Source organism: Capra hircus, chromosome 1, assembly GCF_001704415.2.
Source record: "Capra hircus breed San Clemente chromosome 1, ASM170441v1, whole genome shotgun sequence".
NCBI classification, from domain to species: domain Eukaryota; kingdom Metazoa; phylum Chordata; class Mammalia; order Artiodactyla; family Bovidae; genus Capra; species Capra hircus.
In genome coordinates this window covers 64,299,469-64,318,767 of record NC_030808.1, presented here as the reverse complement: position 1 = coordinate 64,318,767, position 19,299 = coordinate 64,299,469, and the positions used below count along the sequence as shown (strand labels likewise).

The 19,299-nt window shown below is 44.4% G+C and overlaps 1 protein-coding gene across 1 annotated transcript in view; it reads right to left on the bottom strand.

Moving 5' to 3' along the window:
* Positions 1 to 19,015, bottom strand: part of NR1I2 (nuclear receptor subfamily 1 group I member 2) — a gene marked incomplete at its 5' end in the record, with an annotated part of 32,682 nt that extends 13,667 nt beyond the window's left edge. The window contains one exon of the mRNA XM_005674981.3: positions 18,921 to 19,015. Coding sequence (XP_005675038.2) covers positions 18,921 to 19,015 — 95 coding nt within the window. The remainder of the gene's footprint in view (positions 1 to 18,920) is intronic.

Here is a 19,299-nt window from a genome sequence, read left to right as displayed (position 1 = left end):
TAAATGTAAATGCAGTTGATCCTTGAACAGCACAAGTTTGAATTGGGTGGTCCACTTATATGGAGATTTTTTTCAGTAAATGTATTGGAAAAATTTTTGGAGATGTGTGGCAATTTGAAAAACTCTTTAAGATGAACCACATAGCTTAGAAATATGGAAAAAATTAAAGGTATCTCCTGAATGCATAAAACATGTGTAGATATTAGTCTTCCTTACATAGGCATAAGATGAGAGGTAGTTAATATAAAAATCAGTAATGTGTTAGTTTTCTCACTGTTTCATAACTTTGTTTACATTCTCATACAGTATGCCTCTCTTGTAATTGAAAACATTGGGTATCCTGTCATCATAGGTACTTTTTTTTTAATGTCACAGTGTTTTCAATAATATGTTTGCCATAAAAACCAAATGATGATTCATTTAGAGTATAGTCCAGGCTCTGTGAAACAACCCTTTCACTTGCATTAGACAACCATAAAACAGTCGTATTGCTGTTTCTTACTTATCAATGCATGAATCATTATACCTATAAATAAATATGAATTTCTTTTTCACATTATCTTTTCATTTTTACATCTAATGTTAGTAATATGTATAACATCTATATCATAATGATGTAGGTACTGATCAATAATTCATCTTGTAAGCAGATGATGGAAACTTACAGTATCCATACAGTACAGTGCTATAAATTTATTTTCTCTTATGATTTTATTAATAACATGTTCTTTTCTTTAGTCTACATTATTGTGAGATACTTTATTGTAAGACTGATATATATAACATACAAAACATGTGTTAATCAACTATTGTTATTGGTAAGTCTTTTGGTCAACAGCAGACTCAGTAATGCAGTTGTGGGGGAGTCAAAACTTATAAATGGATTTTTGACTGTGCAGATCAGTGCCCCTAACCCCTGTGTTGTTCAGGCAGTTTACTGAATATTAAACATTCTCTTTAAAGGAGACAAATGGTTTTAACAGATACCTGGGGCTACCTAAGGTTCAGGATTAGTGCTAGAGAATAACAGATGGTGATGGATATTAACTGCACTGACTGTGATGATCATTTCACAATATGTACAAGTACAAAATTATTACATTCTACATCTGAAACTAGTGTAAACTTATGTCAGTTATACCTCGATAAACACATACTACTACTACTAAGTCGCTTCAGTCGTGTCTGACTGTGCGACTGCATAGACGGCAGCCCACCAGGCTCCCCCATCCCTGGGATTCTCCAGGCAAGAACACTGGAGTGGGCTGCCATTTCCTTCTCCAATGCATGAAAGTGAAAAGGGAAAGTGGAGTCACTCAGTCGTGTCCGACCCTCAGTGACCCCATGGACTGCAGCCTTCCAGGCTCCTCCGTCCATGGGATTTTCCAGGCAAAAGTACTGGAGTGGGGTGCCATTGCCTTCTCCGCGGTAAACACATAAACATACATACTTTTTTAAAGGGATGAGGCAGAAAGATACTAAAATCATTACTAAGAATTATTGAAGCTCAGTGTTCTAGGTCCTTTGCAAAAGATAACTCATTTATTCATCATAACAATTATCACAACAGCAAACATGTGTTGAGTATCTTGCACACACCAGATACTCTGTTATGCTGGTCTTTTTTCAGATTCTCCAGGAGCTGAAAGTCACTCTTTTGGCAGAACTCCAGGGTCTGCTGTAAAACACTCTAACTGCTCCACAGATGCAAAAAGTGTTCCCAAATCAAAGAGCTTTACAGGAAGGGAAAATTTTATAAGTAAGGTCAGTTTTCATTCCAATCCCAAAGAAAGGCAAAGCCAAAGAATGCTCAAACTACCGCATAATTGCACTCATCTCACACGCTAGTAAAGTAATGCTCAAAATTCTCCAAGCCGGGCTTCAGCAATACGTGAACTGTGAAGTTCCTGATGTTCAAGCTGGTTTTAGAAAAGGCAGAGGAACCAGAGATCAAATTGCCAACATCCGCTGGATCATGGAAAAAGCAAGAGAGTTCCAAAAAAACATCTATTTCTGCTTTCTTGACTATGCCAAAGCCTTTGACTGTGTGGATCACAATAAACTGTGGAAAATTCTGAAAGAGATGGGAATACCAGACCACCTGACCTGCCTCTCAAGAAATCTGTATGCAGGTCAGGAAGCAACAGTTAGAACTGGACGTGGAACAACAGACTGGTTCCAAATAGGAAAAGGAGTACGTCAAGGCTGTATATTGTCACCCTGCTTATTTAACTTCTATGCAGAGTACAACATGAGAAACTCTGGACTGGAAGAAACAAGCTGGAATCAAGATTGCTGGGAGAAACATCAATATCCTCAGATATGCAGATGATACCACACTTATGGCAGAAAGTGAAGAGGAACTAAAAAGCCTCTTGATGAAAGTGAAAGAGGAGAATGAAAAAGTTGGCTTAAAGCTCAACATTCAGAAAACGAAGATCATGGCATCCGGTCCCATCACTTCATGGGAAATAGGTGGGGAAATAGTGGAAACAGTGTCAGACTTTATTTTGTTGGGCTCCAAAATCACCGCAGATGGTGACTGCAGCCATGAAATTAAAAGACGCTTACTCCTTGGAAGAAAAGTTATGACCAACCTAGATAGCATATTCAAAAGCAGAGACATTACTTTGCCGACTAAGGTCCATCTAGTCAAGGCTATGGTTTTTCCAGTAGTCATGTACGGATGTGAGAGTTGGACTATGGAGAAGGCTGAGCTCTGAAGAATTGATGCTTTGGAACTGTGGTGTTGGAGAAGACTCTTGAGAGTCCCTTGGACTGCAAGGAGATCCAACCAGTCCATTCTGAAGGAGATTAGTCTGGGTGTTCTTTGGAAGGAATGATGCTAAAGCTTAAACTCCAGTACTTTGGCCACCCCATGCGAAGTGTTGACTCGTTGGAAAAGACTTTGATGCTGGGAGGGATTGGGGGTAGGAGGAAAAGGGGATGATAGAGGATGAGATGGCTGGATGGCATCATGGACTTGATGGACGTGAGTCTGAGTGAACTCCAGGAGTTGGTGATGGACAGAGAGGCCTGGCATGCTGCGACTCATGGGGTCGCAAAGAGTCGGACATGACTGAGCAACTGAAATGAACTAAACTGAACTGAAGCTATTGGAGGAGGTTTTCAGCTTCATTCAGGAGCCATTAGGCATGGCGGAACTTGGGGCTGCGGAGACAGTGGCAGGTATTCTGCACATAAACTAGCAACTTTGGAGCAGGAGACAGGTGGCAGTCCCTCGGCCACTGGCATGAGTGCCCTTCCTAGGAAGGGGTGTGACAATTATGACACAATGCGTGTGTCACAACAGAAGCTCAGTAGAGATACATCAAGAGGATGAAAGAACTGTTTCCAAAAGGACAGAGGAGAGAGATACACTTAATCTGTGTCTGACTGATGAATTCCCCAGCTCCTAATGAGGTGACATTAGAGTTAACACCAGGATCTCAGTCCATAGTACTTTTGGTGTAACTTTTGCTTTGTTTGGCCCAAGTTAAATAAGCAGATCTAGTACATTCTGTAGTTCATCCTCTCAAATTGAGGTGTAACAACAGGTGTCATATGAGAGGTGTAACTAACAGGTGTTTTCTCCGAAGATGGTCCCCAACAAAGCATACCTCTCACTTGCATACCCTGGTATCATCCCTCTCAGGATGAACCAGGGATGGTCTGTGACTTGCTAAAACCAATAAGAATAGTGGGAGTGACACAGTGCCAGTCCTGGGCCTAAGTCATAGGAAGGTCTGGCTGCTTCTGCTTTTGCCCCTTGGAGAGCCTTAACCACCATGTGAGAAAGTTTGTCTACCCCGATGCCACACACTGAGTCCACATGGAGAGGGATGGCCGTCTGGGATGACCCGGATGGTGGAGGCCCGTTGCCCCTCCTGCCAGCTGTCCCCATCAGGCTCTGGACGTGTGAGTGAGCAGTCTCAGATGTCCCAGCCCAGCTTAGTGTCATGTAGAGTAGAAGAACTCCCAGCAGAGCCCCATCAAAGCACAGTAGTACGACAGAAAGTAAAATGGTGGTTGGTTTAATTGGTAAGTTTGGGGGAGGTTTGTCACTTGGCAAGACATTATGGAAGCAGGTCACTTGGAGCTCTGTTAGATGTAGGTCTGACCTGGGGTGAACAGGGTGCCAGCTGACACCCCCAGACTTGTTCCTATTCCACTCTCACATCAGTCCTCCTTATAGAATGACACTGTGTGGGCAGGAAAATGACAGCGACTAGGTGATGGTACGTGCCAGCCACATCTCTCTTTCATATGAATTTAATAAGACCAGTTACCTGTGCAGCTTCCATCCAGTCTAGCTGTGTTTACTCTGAGGTTTGCACCTGCTCCTCACTGCCTGTGAAAGTGTGAACTCTAGCAGAGGACTGAAATGAACAACTCTTGTATTCCCTGAAAGTAAAATATTCCTTTAGTGAGGCCTTTGCTAAAATAATTAATTGTAAAATGCAGTATTTAGGCTGAATATACGAAAGAAGGGATAAATTAAATTCTCAGCAAGGAAAGGCCATCAATAACTGATTGAATAAATTAATAAATTATACATGACTGGGGCTTGCTGCCCTGGGTGCACACGTCCTCACCCACTCTTAGGGTGAGTGATGAATTGACATTGCTTAGCTAGGAGGAGGTGGAGCCAGAATTTGAACCCAGGTCAGCCTGACTCCAGAGCCTGTGTTCTTAATTCAGCATCCTGCTCTATCCTTCACAAGGTGTGTTTCTGAATGGGTGAGCCATTTGTTAAACCCACTTTCTGCGCAGACTTGTTCCTAGGCAGGTCCTCCATGTCATGGAATCCCTTTGAGGTAGCTCTCTGTTCTTGGGCAGAAGGCGATTCCCTGAGATGCTCAGGTCTGGCCATCTCAACGCTGATTATAGCAGGAGGAACCAAGGAACTTTGCTGCCGCTCCCACCACATCCAGAGGCTTCTGGTCCCGCACCCTCTGGAGAGCTGCAGGTCTTCCCTCTCACGGTCAGAGGAGCATGTGTCTGCCCACTGGCTCTTGACCAGTTGCAGGGAAGCTCCATCTGTATTCCAGATCCTTCACTTTCTAAGCAGAGGTTCATGTGAGCAGATGGCCATACCACTAAAAGCACCTGCATTTTTTCTAGGGTTGATGCAGACTCATTGGTTCTCAGCCTTTGTATTAATGTTTTTGTCATTGTATATATTGGAGCCTTTTCCTTTTTTTCTCACCCGTCGTGGTCTTAATTAAGCCCTTAGAAAAACCAGCTTCAGTGAGGGCTCTTTGGAGAGCTTTGGGGTGGTCTGCACATTCAGGCTGGTTCCACAGCGTGCTGCCAAGGAAACTGCTGAGACTGCTGAAGGCTCAGTCCTCTGTGCGAGGAGCGTGGCCTGACCAGGCTGATGTAAAGAATACAGTTACTTCATCTGCTAAGGTCTGCAGGTCACTGTTAAATTAGGAAGAAGGGAATGACATACATGGGTGTACACATGGGGATGATTAACTGTAACCAAATAGGACCCAGCTGTCCCACCATCGGAAGGTCAGAGGACTTTGGATTTTGCTCCCTGGGGCATGAGATGTGGCAGGTACTGTCCCGCTGTCATTGTCAAGATGGCCTAGCCCCTGGCACTGACCTTTGACTCACTTTCTCTACTCAACTCATTTCGCTGGTGCTCGGGAGCCTCATAAATAAAATGGAAAAGGCCTACATGGCCTTTGGCAAGAATGAAAAGGAAGAGCAGAGCGTGCTGTTCTGGGGGTGTTACCAGCTCACCTGTCTATCCATAGGCTGATCCAGCAGGGAGAGAAGTGAAGAAGGGTCTGTGGAGACACATGCCACTCAGAAGCCAGCCCAGAGGGACCCCCGGAGTGGAGGGCAGGCTATTCAGGGAGACAGATTTGAACTTGGGGAGAAAGGTAGGAGAGTGGTGTGTCCAGAGACCAGGGGCTAAGGGGGCACATTCTAAAGAACACGTGACTTGTTTCTGCTGTAGAAGGAGCCAGGATCCCTGGAGTGGGTAGCGAGGGGAGCAGCACAGGGCTTGCGGGTGACAGGGGAGTAAGGAGAGGACAGCAAAAGCAGGCTTCAGGATGGCAGCTAGACAGAATCTGGGGCGAACCGGGACCGACAGAGAAGGACGGTGGGTTATAGGAGGCTCACAACGGGAGCCTGGTGCTGTGAGAGCACCCGGAAATTTCAGGTTCTGAAATTAGCTGATTGAGACTCTGCTTCAGGACCTGGGATTTCAGGATCCTCGGGGTTAAGCTGTGAGATGCAGCGCCCCCCAGCTCCAATGTTAAAACGATCTGAGATGGCCAGTGATGCAGGATAGGTGGCTGATCATGACTCCAGATTAGAAAACATGGGAAAAAAACATGATGCGAATGCTGCTCAGCCGCAAAAGGAACGTGTGAAAGGGAAGGACCAGAAGCTGCTAGGAAGACTTTGCCTGGGGCCGAGTAGGAGGGTGGGAAGCCATCAGCTAGTGACCTTTGGAGTAACATGGAGACGATATGAGCGGTGCTGTGGCTATATCTGGGCCAGCAGTCCAGAAATAAGGTATTGATGTGGGCCTTGGACATCTTGATGAGCAAGAAAGATGCCCCGTAGGAGGTCCAGGGTTTTGAAGTTTAGCAGAGATGTACTGCTTTATTGACTATGCCAAAGCCTTTGACTATGTGGATCACAATAACCTGTGGAAAATTCTGAGAGAGATGGGAATCAGACCACCTGACCTGTCTCTTGAGAAATCTGTATGAACAACAGATTAGAACTTGACATGGAACAACAGACTGGTTCCAAATAGGAAAAGAAGGATGTCAAAGCTGTATATTGTCACCCTGCTTATTTAACTTATATGAGAAATGCTGGACTGGAAGAAACACAAGCTGGAATCAAGATTGCTGGGAGAAACATCAATAACTTCAGATATGTAGATGACACCACCCTTATGGCAGAAAGTGAAGAGGAACTAAGAGCCTCTTGATGAAAGTGAAAGAGGAGAATGAAAAAGTTGGCTTAAAGCTCAACATTCAGAAAACGAAGATCATGGCATCCAGTTCCATCACTTCATGGGAAATAGGTGGGGAAACAGTAGAAACAGTGTCAGACTTTATTTTGTTGGGCTCCAAAATCACTGCAGATGGTGACTGCAGCCATGAAATTAAAAGACGCTTACTCCTTGGAAGAAAAGTTATGACCAACCTAGAGAGCATATTCAAAAGCAGAGACATTACTTTGCCGACTAAGGTCCGTCTAATCAAGGCTATGGTTTTTCCTGTGGTCATGTATGGATGTGAGAGTTGGACTGTGAAGAAGGCTGAGTGCCGAAGAATTGATGCTTTTGAACTGTGGTGTTGGAGAAGACTCTTGAGAGTCCCTTGGACTGCAAGGAGATCCAACCAGTCCATTCTGAAGGAGATCAGCCCTGGGATTTCTTTGGAAGGAATGATGCTAAAGCTGAAACTCCAGTACTTTGGCCACCTCATGCGAAGAGTTGACTCATTGGAAAGGACTGTGATGCTGGGAGGGATTGGGGGCAGGAGGAGAAGGGGACGACAGAGGATGAGATGGCTGGATGGCATCACTGACTCAATGGACGTGAGTCTGAGTGAACTCCGGGAGTTGGTGATGGACAGGGAGGCCTGGTGTGCTGCGATTCATGGGGTCGCAAAGAGTCGGACACGACTGAGCGACTGAACTGAACAAGAAGGAGGAATTCTCACTAGAGCGGGAGAGGAGCCCTCGTCAGGGTGTTGGAATGTGCTTGAGAGACACAAAGAATAATCACCAAAGAAGTGAGAATGGGGAACTGTGGTTTGGAAAGAGTCGAGAGCGGAGTGAAAGAAACCGAAGCCAGAGTGAGGGTCCCAGCTGTGAGCATTGCTCCAGGGGAGGAGTGCAGGCAGGTTAGGAGATGAAAAGGGCAGATGAACGGCAGTGGAAGAGAAACCGCCGGTGACGAGTGCTTTTCATAAGGGAGCTCGAGAAAGGCATGGGAGCTGCTGGTTCATGCTGAGCCCCGAAAAGACCCCCAGAGAGAAAATCAGACCAAGTGCAGAGTTTTAGCCATAACAAGGGAGAAATAGCTAACTCTGAACCCAGGAGAATCCTAACATTTGCCAAGCAGGAGATTTATGCTGTTGCCAGGGTAACAGTTCAGAGGCCCAAGTCCCTCTGTGCCTGGCCCACTCTCTCCTCACCCCCAGGCCCTATCTGTCATTCTGGGCAACGCTTAGGGCAGCGGTTCCCAACCTTTCCAGGCTTCATTTTCATGGAAGACAGTTTTTCCAAGGACCAGGGGTGGGGGGTGAGGTGGAAGGGATGGTTTCAGGGGGATTCAAGCACATCACATTCATTGCGCACTCGGTTTCTATTATTACTGTATCTGCTCCATCAGGTATTAGATCCTGGAGGCTGGGGACCCCTGTCTTGGGGAGTGTCCACACGCTGCATCTGCTTCAGGAGGTGACTCTCCAGGGCACAGATGGGAGGAGGGTCACTCTGAGACACCGGTCAGCCCCACTTGGCACTCCCTGGCCTTCCTTCTGGCCCATGAGCCCACAAGTCACCCAGTCTGGCCAGCTGCAGACTCTTTCCAGCTGGCCGTGGGAGAGACTTCATCAAATTTTCATTTAAGTCAGTGGGTGAATAGAGGTGCCTTGAGTCAGCTTATGTGGGGTCTGAGGCTTATACAATTGTGGGAGTTTTCTTTATAAAACAGAATGCAGAGTTGCAGATGTGTAGTTAGGTATCAAGAAAATATGTGTTTGTGAGAAAGAATGAGAAGAGAAATCACAATAAATCACAAATATTAAAAAGGATAGTAGCAAACGTCATGAAATCCAGAAAGACAGTGTAACATTTTGATTAACTGTCTGACACTCCTCTATGGTATCTTTGATTGTCTCCTTGTGGGAGACAGAATAACGACCCAAAGACGTCTGTGTCCTGATCCCTGGAGCACGTGAATATGATTCCTTACGTGGCACAAGCGTCTCTGCGGCTGTGATTGAGGGTGCAGGCCTTGAGATGGGGTGGGCTCTGTCTAATCACCTGAATCCTCAAAAGACTTTCTTGGGTTTATTGAAAGAAAGGGCTTCCCTGGTGGCTCAGAGGTTAAAGCATCTGTCTGCAATGCGGGAGACCTGGGTTCGATCCCTGGGTCGGGAAGATCCTCTGGAGAAGGAAATGGCAACCCACTCCAGTACTCTTGCCTGGAGAATCCTACGGACAGAGGAACTTGGTGGGCTACAGTCCGTGGGGTCGCAAAGAGCTGGACACGACTGAGCGACTTCACTTTCACTTTCATTCAAAGAAAGAGATGTGATGACGGAAAAGAGGTCAGTGCTGCCGGCTTTGAAGATGGAAGAAGAGACCAGGAGTGTGGGTGGCATCTAGAAGAGCCAAGGGGGTCCCTGCCTGAAGAGACCAGTCTGGCGACACCTTGATTTTAGCTCAGTGGCACTGATTTTGGCCTTAGAACATCCAGAACTGTAAGACAGTTCATTTTGCATTATTTAAGCCACCAGTTTCTGGTACTACTACAACAGCAATAGTGAGTGAATTATATTCCTTGTAGAACAATGATTTTATAATGTCATTTTAAATATAAAGAGTAGAAAGATCATTCCTCTAGCACTGGTGATCAAAATTTGCTTTTTATTATGATAATAGAGAAAAGTTTCATCTTTACAACTAAGTCAAGGATTGTTGTCAACTTAAGAAAACCTCTGTCAAGACATTTTTCATGAAAGTTTTATATTTGGAGGAATTCTCTGTCAGTTAAACTCTGCCTTCACCCATTTCAGACCTCTGTCCCCTCCTCTAGCCTGTGCTGGACGCCACGGGGCGCGGTGATGTGGCGACAGGCAGGCCCTGTGCTTCCCTGTCAGGACGGTGGGCGAGCCGGCGGAGGGGGCCTTCCTGGAACTGCAGCCACACTGGCTGGCTAGCAGCCCCGCTCTGCGTCCGGAACTGCAGCCACGCGCCCGTGCTGCGTGTGTCCCCAGATCATTGCCCTTAGCCTGGCCCCGGACATGCCCAGGGCCATTCCATCCCCACTCAACTTCAAGGAAAATGTGGCGGTGAGTAGAAATCTCCGAAACAACTGTGATTAATGTCTGACTTTTGAAAATGTTACAAAAGCATATGATGTGAAGAAGAGTACATGTGAATGAGGGCCCAGAAACCTAAGCCTCATGGTCTAAAATCCACCTCTGCTCTGGTTCTGTTGCACCTATAAAACTACATGTTTATATGTATTTTATATATATATACATATATGTAAAATATAAAACCTGTAAAACTACACATATATATGTATAACACACACACACACACATATACACCCCATAAAACTAAGCCACATAGCCTGTTGCAGTCTCCAGGGGAGCTTACACCCCAGACCAATGGGGCCTTGACTGCCCAGTCTCTCTGTGTTCCATGTTGATGCTGGTGTCAGGTCTGAACACACTGACAAAAGTGTCAAAACAAGGCGTTTCAGAGAGGCCCCTTCCATGGATCAGGCATCAGAGAGGGAGGGACTGCCTGGCCTGCGGTCAACACCGCCTGCTTCCCTGTTGCACATTAACCCTTCCTCTTGCTCGAGTGGCACTCCCTTCTGGCAGGCTTCATAGGTGGCACTAGTGATAGAGAACCTGCCTGCCAATGCAGGAGGCATAAGAGACGCAGGTTCAATCCCTGAGTCAGGAAGATTCCCTGGAGGAGGGCATGCCGACCCATTCCAGTATTCTTGCCTGGAGGATCCCATGGAGAGAGGAGCCTGGTGGGCTACAGTCCATGGGGTCGCAAAGAGTTGGACATGACTAAAGTGACTTAGCATGCACACTTCCTTCTAGCAATTCTGAGGTGGGAGGAGTGGGCTTCCACTGGAGAAGAATGGATTGGCAGCAAGTGGGAGTTACAGTGAGATCTGAGATTTTGAAATGCATGAGATCAAAGAAAGCTTTTGTTAGAAAAATGTGCTACTTTCCCCTCTCCTCGTGTTAGAAAAAGACAGGATGTGTCAGATAAAATGCCAGTGTTTGTGACACAGTTATATGAGGGGTTAAACGGTGTTATGTTCGCATGTTCAAAGCCTCCTGTCTCTGTCCTTATGAAAGAGACTCATAAACTCACCAGTCTGAGCCTGCTGGCGCAGCATGAGGCTAGGTAAGCCTGTCCCACCCACACTACTCTCACAGGGCTGCTGGTTGGACCAGGTCCAGGTGCCTGCCAGCGGTCCATCAGCTTCTTGGGCCTGTGGGGCATGGGGTAATTGCTCTCTCCAGTGGCATGGGATCTATTGACCTGTTCAGATCCTTTCCTGGTGAATCTGAATGTCAGAAACACAGACGAGGCCAAGTTAAAGGGCCTGATGTCTGGGCTGTTGCCTAGGGGGCCACCAGATTCCAAGAATACTATCATGTTGTTGGAACAGATCAGTAATGAGGCAAGCCTAAATTGTTTTCTTCCCTACCAAGGTAGTCCTCACCCTGAGGTGCAGATTTAAAACATATATTAAGTTAACCTTAAAGATGAATTCCAACAGACATTAGGTGCAGATAAATATTGATTCTACTTACACAAAGTACCTAGAATAGTCAAATTCATAGCATCAGAAAGGATACTGGTAGATGCCAGGGGCTGGGAGGCAGGGAGTGGGAATGGGGAGTTAATGTTTAATTAGGAGAGAGTTTCAGTTTAGGAAGGTGAAAAGTCAAGAGGTGGGTGACAGCGAGAGAGCACAAGAATGTGAATGTACTTAGTGACCCTGAACTGCACAGCTAAATATGGTTCAAATCGTGTGGTTTATATTATGTGACTTCTACCACAAAAAAAAAATAAAATTTTTAAAAAGCCTCCTTAACAGTGCCGACTACTCTCTGTCCAGGAGCACTCCTGCGCCTATACACGGGGCCACTCACCCGACCACCTGGAGGCATACGGGCTCAGAAACGGAGTCGAGTCGTGTGTGCTGGAGGGCTGTTTGCATGGAATGAGTGGACTGCTTTATTATCTAAGCATTTTACTTTTCAAGAAGTCATCTGGGTGGAAAACTGTGCAGAATAAATGACATATTTTGACTGTGAAGTGCACGTCCACAGACATGTGAAAAGATGCTCATATTACTAATCACTAGGGAAAGGCAACCAGAATCACAATGAGAACTCATCTTACATCCTATCTTACAGACAGGAGGGCTGCTATCACAAAAACAGAATAACAAGTGATGGCAAGGATGTGGGGAAGTTAGAACTCTTGTGTATTGCTAGCGGGAAAACAAAATGGTGCAGGCCCTATGGAAAACAGTAAGGAGATTCCTCAGAAAAAAATAGGATTGCCAAAGACTGAGCAATTCTACTTCTGGATTGAAAGCAGGGTCTTGAGATATTTGCACACCCTTGTTCACAACAGCATTATTCACAACAGTCAGCAGGAAGAAGCAACAAAAATATCCATCAACAGATAAATGGATAAATAAAATATGATATGTACATAATGAAATATTTTCAGTCTTGAAAAGGAAGGTAATTCTGACATATATTACAACATGAATGAAACTTAAGAACATTATGCTAAGTCAAATAAGCCAGTCAAAAGGACAAATACTGTATGATTTGACTTACATGATGTACCTAGGGTAATCAAACTCACAGAAACAGGAAGTGGAATGGTGGCAGTGTACAGCATGGTGACTGCAGTTAGTAACACTATTATTTGAAAGTCACTGAGAGCATGTCTTAAGCATTCTTACCACACACACACAGGAGTTAACTTTGTTCACTTTGTGAGGGGTCAGATGTGTTACTTATCTTGACCTTGATAATTGCTCTACAGTGCAAACGTATATCAAATCGTCACGTTGTACACTTTAAACTCACACAATTATAGTGCAATTGTTTTTTCAATAAAGTTAAAATAAGCAGGATGGTGGTTGCCAGGGGCTTGTGGGAAGAAGGGAAAGGCAAGCTGTTGTTTCGTGAGTATAGACTTTCAGTTTCATAGGATGAAAACATTCTGGAGAATGATTGCATACTACGCATACACCTAACATTACCAAACCACAGACTTGAATGTTAAGGTGGTAGGTGAATACTCAGCATATTGTACACAGTTTTAAAAAATCACATGTCACCAAGCAGCTGTTGATCAAATATTTAGAGAATGTGGAAAGAGAAGCCAAGTATCTCCTCTGGTCAGTGGCTAAGACTTCGCTCTCCCAATGCAGGGGCCCTGGTTTGATCTCTGGTCGGGGAACTAGATCCCACATGCTGCAACTAAGAGTCTTGCTTCCTGCAACTACAGAGCCCACAGGCTGCAAATAAGACCTGACACAGCCAAATAAACATGTGTTTTTAAAAGTGATTATACTCTATTTCAAAGAAGAGAGAAAAGCCAAGATACTGGGCCAGCGTGGGTGCCACAGATCCCAGGCACACAGAGAAGGTGGACAGCCAGGAAGGGCTGTGAGGAGGCCAGAGCCATGAGGCGGAGCAGCAGCAAAAAGGAAAGTACCAACAGTGGCTAAAAGCTCTACAGGGAGGGATCAAAAGGTACCCAGGTGAGTTAAGCTGCATTTGACTCTGGATGGCCTTAGTTTTTAAACCACATTTTAGCCTCCGTGAGGCATGAAAGTTGTGCCCCTTCTCTCCAGGGCTGCTTCAGAAGCCCCACTGCTTAAGCTAACCCTGCACCTGCTTCTCATCTAGGATGCGGGTTCTCCAGCTTTCCAAGAATACAGATCACCTGAGGAGCTTGTTAAAATGCAAATTCCAATCCCCGGATCAGGGTGGGCTTGAGCCCTTCCTGCCTTTCTGACCACTCCCTGGGGCTGCTGGTTTGCATCCACACTGAGCAGCAAAGACCTATGGAGTCAACCAGCCAGACAGAAAATCAGCAGGACACAAAAAGGATGTGATGGAGAACATGATGGAGCAGTGGAAGACGGTAAGATAATAAAAACATCTTTGGCGTTCTGGAAAATAGAGGAGATGGGCAAATACACACAAAATGACTGGCGTCATAAATTGTTGTTTAAAGTCAACATCCATTTTGGGGTAAGACAGACCCTTCCCAGGAAAAAGGTGTGGGGAGGAGTTACATATACAGTTAATCTTGAAATGAGTCGAGTTGAAAAGCTTTCAAATCTGGTTACTGAGATTAAGGGGGAGAAAGAGTGAGCATTTTGGAGCTGAAGCCATAGAGAGTCTAAATGAAAGGGAAAATGGTAGAAAAATCGTGTCCTTAGGTATAGAAAGTCTCAGAAACAGCAGGATTATTTTTTTATATTTTGTGTAAATACTTATTTCTGCATATGTAACATGTATATTTTATAATATGTATATATCTGTTCATGCACGCCCACACGTGTGTGTGTGTGTGTGCCCAGAGGGTAAAGAGGGAAAAAAAGCAGGTTAAAGGAAATTACATAAGAATTGAATTTTTAAGAAGTCAACAGTGAAGCTTAAAAAACTGTTTTGTTCAATGAAGGGAGATGTTTGGTAAACTTACCAACTCACATTACACAGGTTTTTTTGTTTACCAAATGATTTCAAAATCATCTCATGTGGAGATACTGAGGTGGGCAGAGCAGGGCTTATCCCCAGTTAAGCAGGGCAGGGCAGGTTGCATTATGTTTTTAACAAATGAGGAAATTGGGGCTTCGAAGTGTGTCCAAGGTCACAAAGGTAGTAAGTGATAGGCCTTTTCTTTCCTCTGTTTTCTTATTATTTCTATAGTGCAAATAGATACAATATGTAAGTTAAATTTTTGTCACAAAACTCATGCAGATGAAATGAGATCATATATTTACAATTTTTATTCAAATAAATAAAATACTCTGAACAAAAGACTCCCGTTCCTTGGCCCTGGCTGGGGACAGACACCCAGAGGAAACAGCAAAAATCACCTTGTATGAATTTACTTATGAGAGGCTGGCTGCTATCTTTGGCCATAAATGAAATTTGGCCTTTGTGCTTCCTGGGACACAGTTATCAAAGAGGTCAGAAGGTTCATTCCTCGACTTGGATCAGCCCAAGTCAAAAGTACACCTCTACCCTCTTCCAATATTTAACAAGGTGCATTGACCTCTGATTTAACTGCCTGTCTCTTAAACATGCATGTGAAGTGCTCTTATTGCCAGTAGTTTTATAGTTTGGCTCTTTGTTTGGAATTCATAGAGACCTGGGAGAATTGTTTCATATATTATTACATGAAAGGTTTAGCTGTGTCTCCTCATCTTAACTATCAGTTGGGTATTCAGTTTGTTATTTTGATGTTTCACAGACGCTCCCGGAGGGATGGCAGGTAGATGAGCGGGTATCAGGCGGCAGACAATTCTTCCCAACCCTCTTCAGATCAAAAGGCCCCAGTGTGCAAGAAGGAGTCCCACACATACTCCTGGGTTATTCCCAGGTTGTAACCAGGGCACAACCCCAGCCCCAAAGAATCCTGCAGAGACGTCTCCAAGAAATATGAGTTCACAGTTTGAAATAACAATGAATTAAAATCAGGAACATGACAAAAACAATTAAGACATCTAAGTGCAAACGGTATTCCTAGAATTGTGCAGTGTGCAACATATACAACTGGGTGCATCAGCCCTGTGACTGTCCTCCGGCATGGCTCCAATTTGGCACTGTGCCAGAAGGTCATGAAGGCAGCAAAACCAGGAGAAAAAAAACACTGTAAAAGTTAGAAAGAGCAAAATGCTTGTTACATATGTTTAAGAAGTCTACCAAGAAATTCCAAAGGAATCAGCAGATCAACTTTTACAACGGTTAAGAGAATTCAGTGAGGTAACAAGATGAAATATCATGGAATATCTAAACAAAACAGATTTTAGTGGGAAAAAATCAATTAGAAACAATAAAGCTATAATGGAAATTGGCTCAAGAATGGGAAATAAATACAAAATAATATAGAATCCAAGGATAGACACGTAAAATAGAGAACTTAGTATGTGATAGAGGTTTACATTTCAAATGAATAAAGACAGACTTTTCAATAAATGCAATTGAAATAATTAATAGAAATAAGTTCCAGGTAGACGGAAAGCCTATTTTTTAAATGATAAAAATGTGGCAAAATATTGATATAATCTTGGCTGTTGAAAAGGCTTTCTCATATAAGAGGTAAAGAGCATAGTCCATAAAGGAGAAAATCAATAAAAAGACCTACATCAAAATAATAATAGCAAAATTAGTAAATACTTCTGTTGACTAAAAACATGATACAAAGTTAAAAACACAAGTGACAATTTTAGAGTACTGTGTATATATCAAAGGGTTATCATCAAGAATAAATATCAGACTCCTACAAATGAATGGGAAAAGGTAGACCAGTATAACATGAGTTACAGAACGGACAATTAAGAGGGAAATAGAATGGTGATGAATTATTTTTTTAAAAATGCCCAGCCTCACTGGTTGTTATGGATTGTGTCTCCGAGGACCTCAGACTGTATTTGGAGACAGAATCTTTAGACAGTGGATTAAGCTCAAGTCTGGTTGTTAGGCTGAGCCCTAACACAATACGATGAGTCTCCCTGCAAGAAGAGGAACGTGGACACAGAGAGACACCGGGATGGACTCACAGAGGAAGGCGCCATCAGTGAGCCAAGGAAAGAAGGCTCAGGAGAAACCAAACCTGCCAACACCTTAATCTTGCACTTTCTGCCCTTTATGTGAGAAAATAAATTTCTTTAGTGTAAGCCATCTAGTCTGTGGTACTTGCCAGTCTGGCAAACTAATATATTAGTAATCAGGGAAATTTGAATATTTTCTTAAATGGGCTACTGTTCTGATACATCCAATTGGGAAAGTAATCAAGTGTTTAATAAGCAGCAAGCATCAGGGTGTGGAGGAATAGTAACTGTTGTTCTCAGCTGGAGGGAATGTAAAATGGTACAGGCACTGTGGCAGGCCATCTGACAGTCTTAAAAATTAAAATGCATGTATTCTATGATGGAGTAATCTAGCTTCTCAGTAGCTCCTAAAGGGAAACACTTGAAGGTGGGCATGAGAAGATGTAAACAGGAAAAGTCACTGTAGTGTTGTTGGTAAGAGTGAAAACTTGGAAACAGCTAAAATGTTTATCAAAAAGGAAATGGCTAAATGAAAGAACTGTACTCTGCAATAGTGTGTAGCAGTTAAAATTTCCGTAAATACAGAAAGTCTCCATATGGAATATGGGAAGGGAAAATTTGAGTGGAATATCAAGGAGAATAATAAGACAATGCATGTAGTATGTTAGGACATATATGTGTGTGTGAATGCAAAGGAGACCATCCAGCAGTAAGCACACCAAACTGATCAGTTACTTTTGGAGGAACAGGGGGTCTGCACCAGCAGGATGGCTAACAGAGAATTTCGCTTCATCTGTAAGACTTTAACTTCACAAGAAGTGTGTATCACTTCTTGCACTTGTAATTTTTACAAGCTATTACTAACCATGGTTTAGTCAGTTTTGTGGTTGTCTATTAGGTTTATTCCATAATAACTGAGAGACAAGTTAATACTTTGAGACTAGGAATTGGCAGACTTTTTCTGTAAAAGGCCAGGCAGTTAATACTTCAGGCTCTGGTGGCCATATCAGCTCTTTTGTAACTACTCAGTTCCGCTGTTATAAGGCAAAATCAGCTATAGCTAATGCCACATAATGAATAGGCATGGCTGCATTCTCATTAAACTTTATGAAAACATGGCTCACATTTCACCTGTGAGCCATAGTCTGCCAATTCCTTGTTTAGACTAAGTTTATTACATAACTAAAACTATTTTAAATAAATATTTAAATGTGTTTAAATATTTTAAAATGCATTCGAATATTTATATAAAAATAATCTTTCTTATTAACCAACTAATTGGAGAAGGCAATGGCAACCCACTCCAGTACTCTTGCCTGGAAAATCCCATGGACGGGGGAGCCTGGTAGGCTGCAGTCCATGGGGTTGCTAAGAGTCAGCCTGACTGAGCGACTTCACTTTCCTGCATTGGAGAAGGAAATGGCAACCCACTCCAGTGTTCTTGCCCGGAGAATCCCAGGGACGGGGGAGCCTGGTGGGCTGCCATTACAGACCAAACACCCATCCAGTGGAGATAATCCATTGACCATGACCATCTTGGTGGTGACCAGCACCCTTCCCAGCATCAGAGTTGCACAACTATCCATGGATGGCAATGGGGAGGATAGTGCTTGCCGACAGAGTCAAGCTTTGGTGGCCTCAGAGGTGACTCCTGAACCTCCCCAGATGTGGAGTTGCCTTAAAGCAGAGTCTCTGGCCATAGGCTCAGCCAGGCTGAGCTGTGAGGTGGGGTTAAGAGGGCTTGATGGAGGAGAGGCTCCATTCTGTGGGGCAAGGTGCCTCTCCTGGCACGAGAGACAGCAAACTCACCGGTCCAAAGCCAGCTCTGCCCCAGGGCTACACAGGGTGCGGCTGGCCTTGGAGGGACCCCTCTCTGAGGGTGTGAGGCCCTGTGACAGTCAAGCTGCTTTGCCTCAGCCTTGGTTCCAAGGTCTGCCAGCGCTAACTCAGCAGGCTGCGAGGAACCAGGGCTGGGGTGCTCCCGGCTCCTGTAGCTCCAGCGCTCACAGTCCCCGACACTGGTATTTTCTGGATCAGGAGACTCCAACTGTACAACAGAGCTGATTTTATGTATGACTTATGGTGGTGCATGCACGGTTGAGGCTTCCACTGTGATTATTTCTCTAGGCGGCAAGTGAGGGATAAGGAAGCATCGTTCATGAGACAATATTAAGTGATTGCCTTTGTGGCTTTTTTTCATTCCGGAAATGTGGAGAACAGCAAGGCCAATACATACACACCCCGTTGTGACTGCTGACCTCAAACCTGAGATACACTTGTGTTCCCACGCTTTTTTCACATGGAACTGGGGGTGATTCGCCATCAGCAAAAGAGAGAGGAAAAACCATACCTGTTAGGTAGTGACTTCTTTGCTCCGACTTCTCCTTTGAGGTCTACTTTCTTCCCCTTTGAGGTCCACTTTGAACAATCAGGAATAAAGGAGCAATCAGAACATCAATATCCCTGAAGTAGCTGCCTTGTTAAAGGCTGGAACATTAGCTTTCCTCAGGAGTGAACACTTCACTCGGGTAAGAGGCTACGGCTACAGCTCCTGCTGCAGTCAGGACAGTGCTTCCTCTTCCCTGTACTATAGTCATAGGTTATTATTTCCCAGGATCTGAGCCAATCTTGTCTCTCACCCACATTTCAGTCCAGGCCAGAGGTAGGCTGTAATGGCCTCCATCTGGCACTCCTAAGTCCCAAGTCCAGCACTTGAACTTGCAAATGAC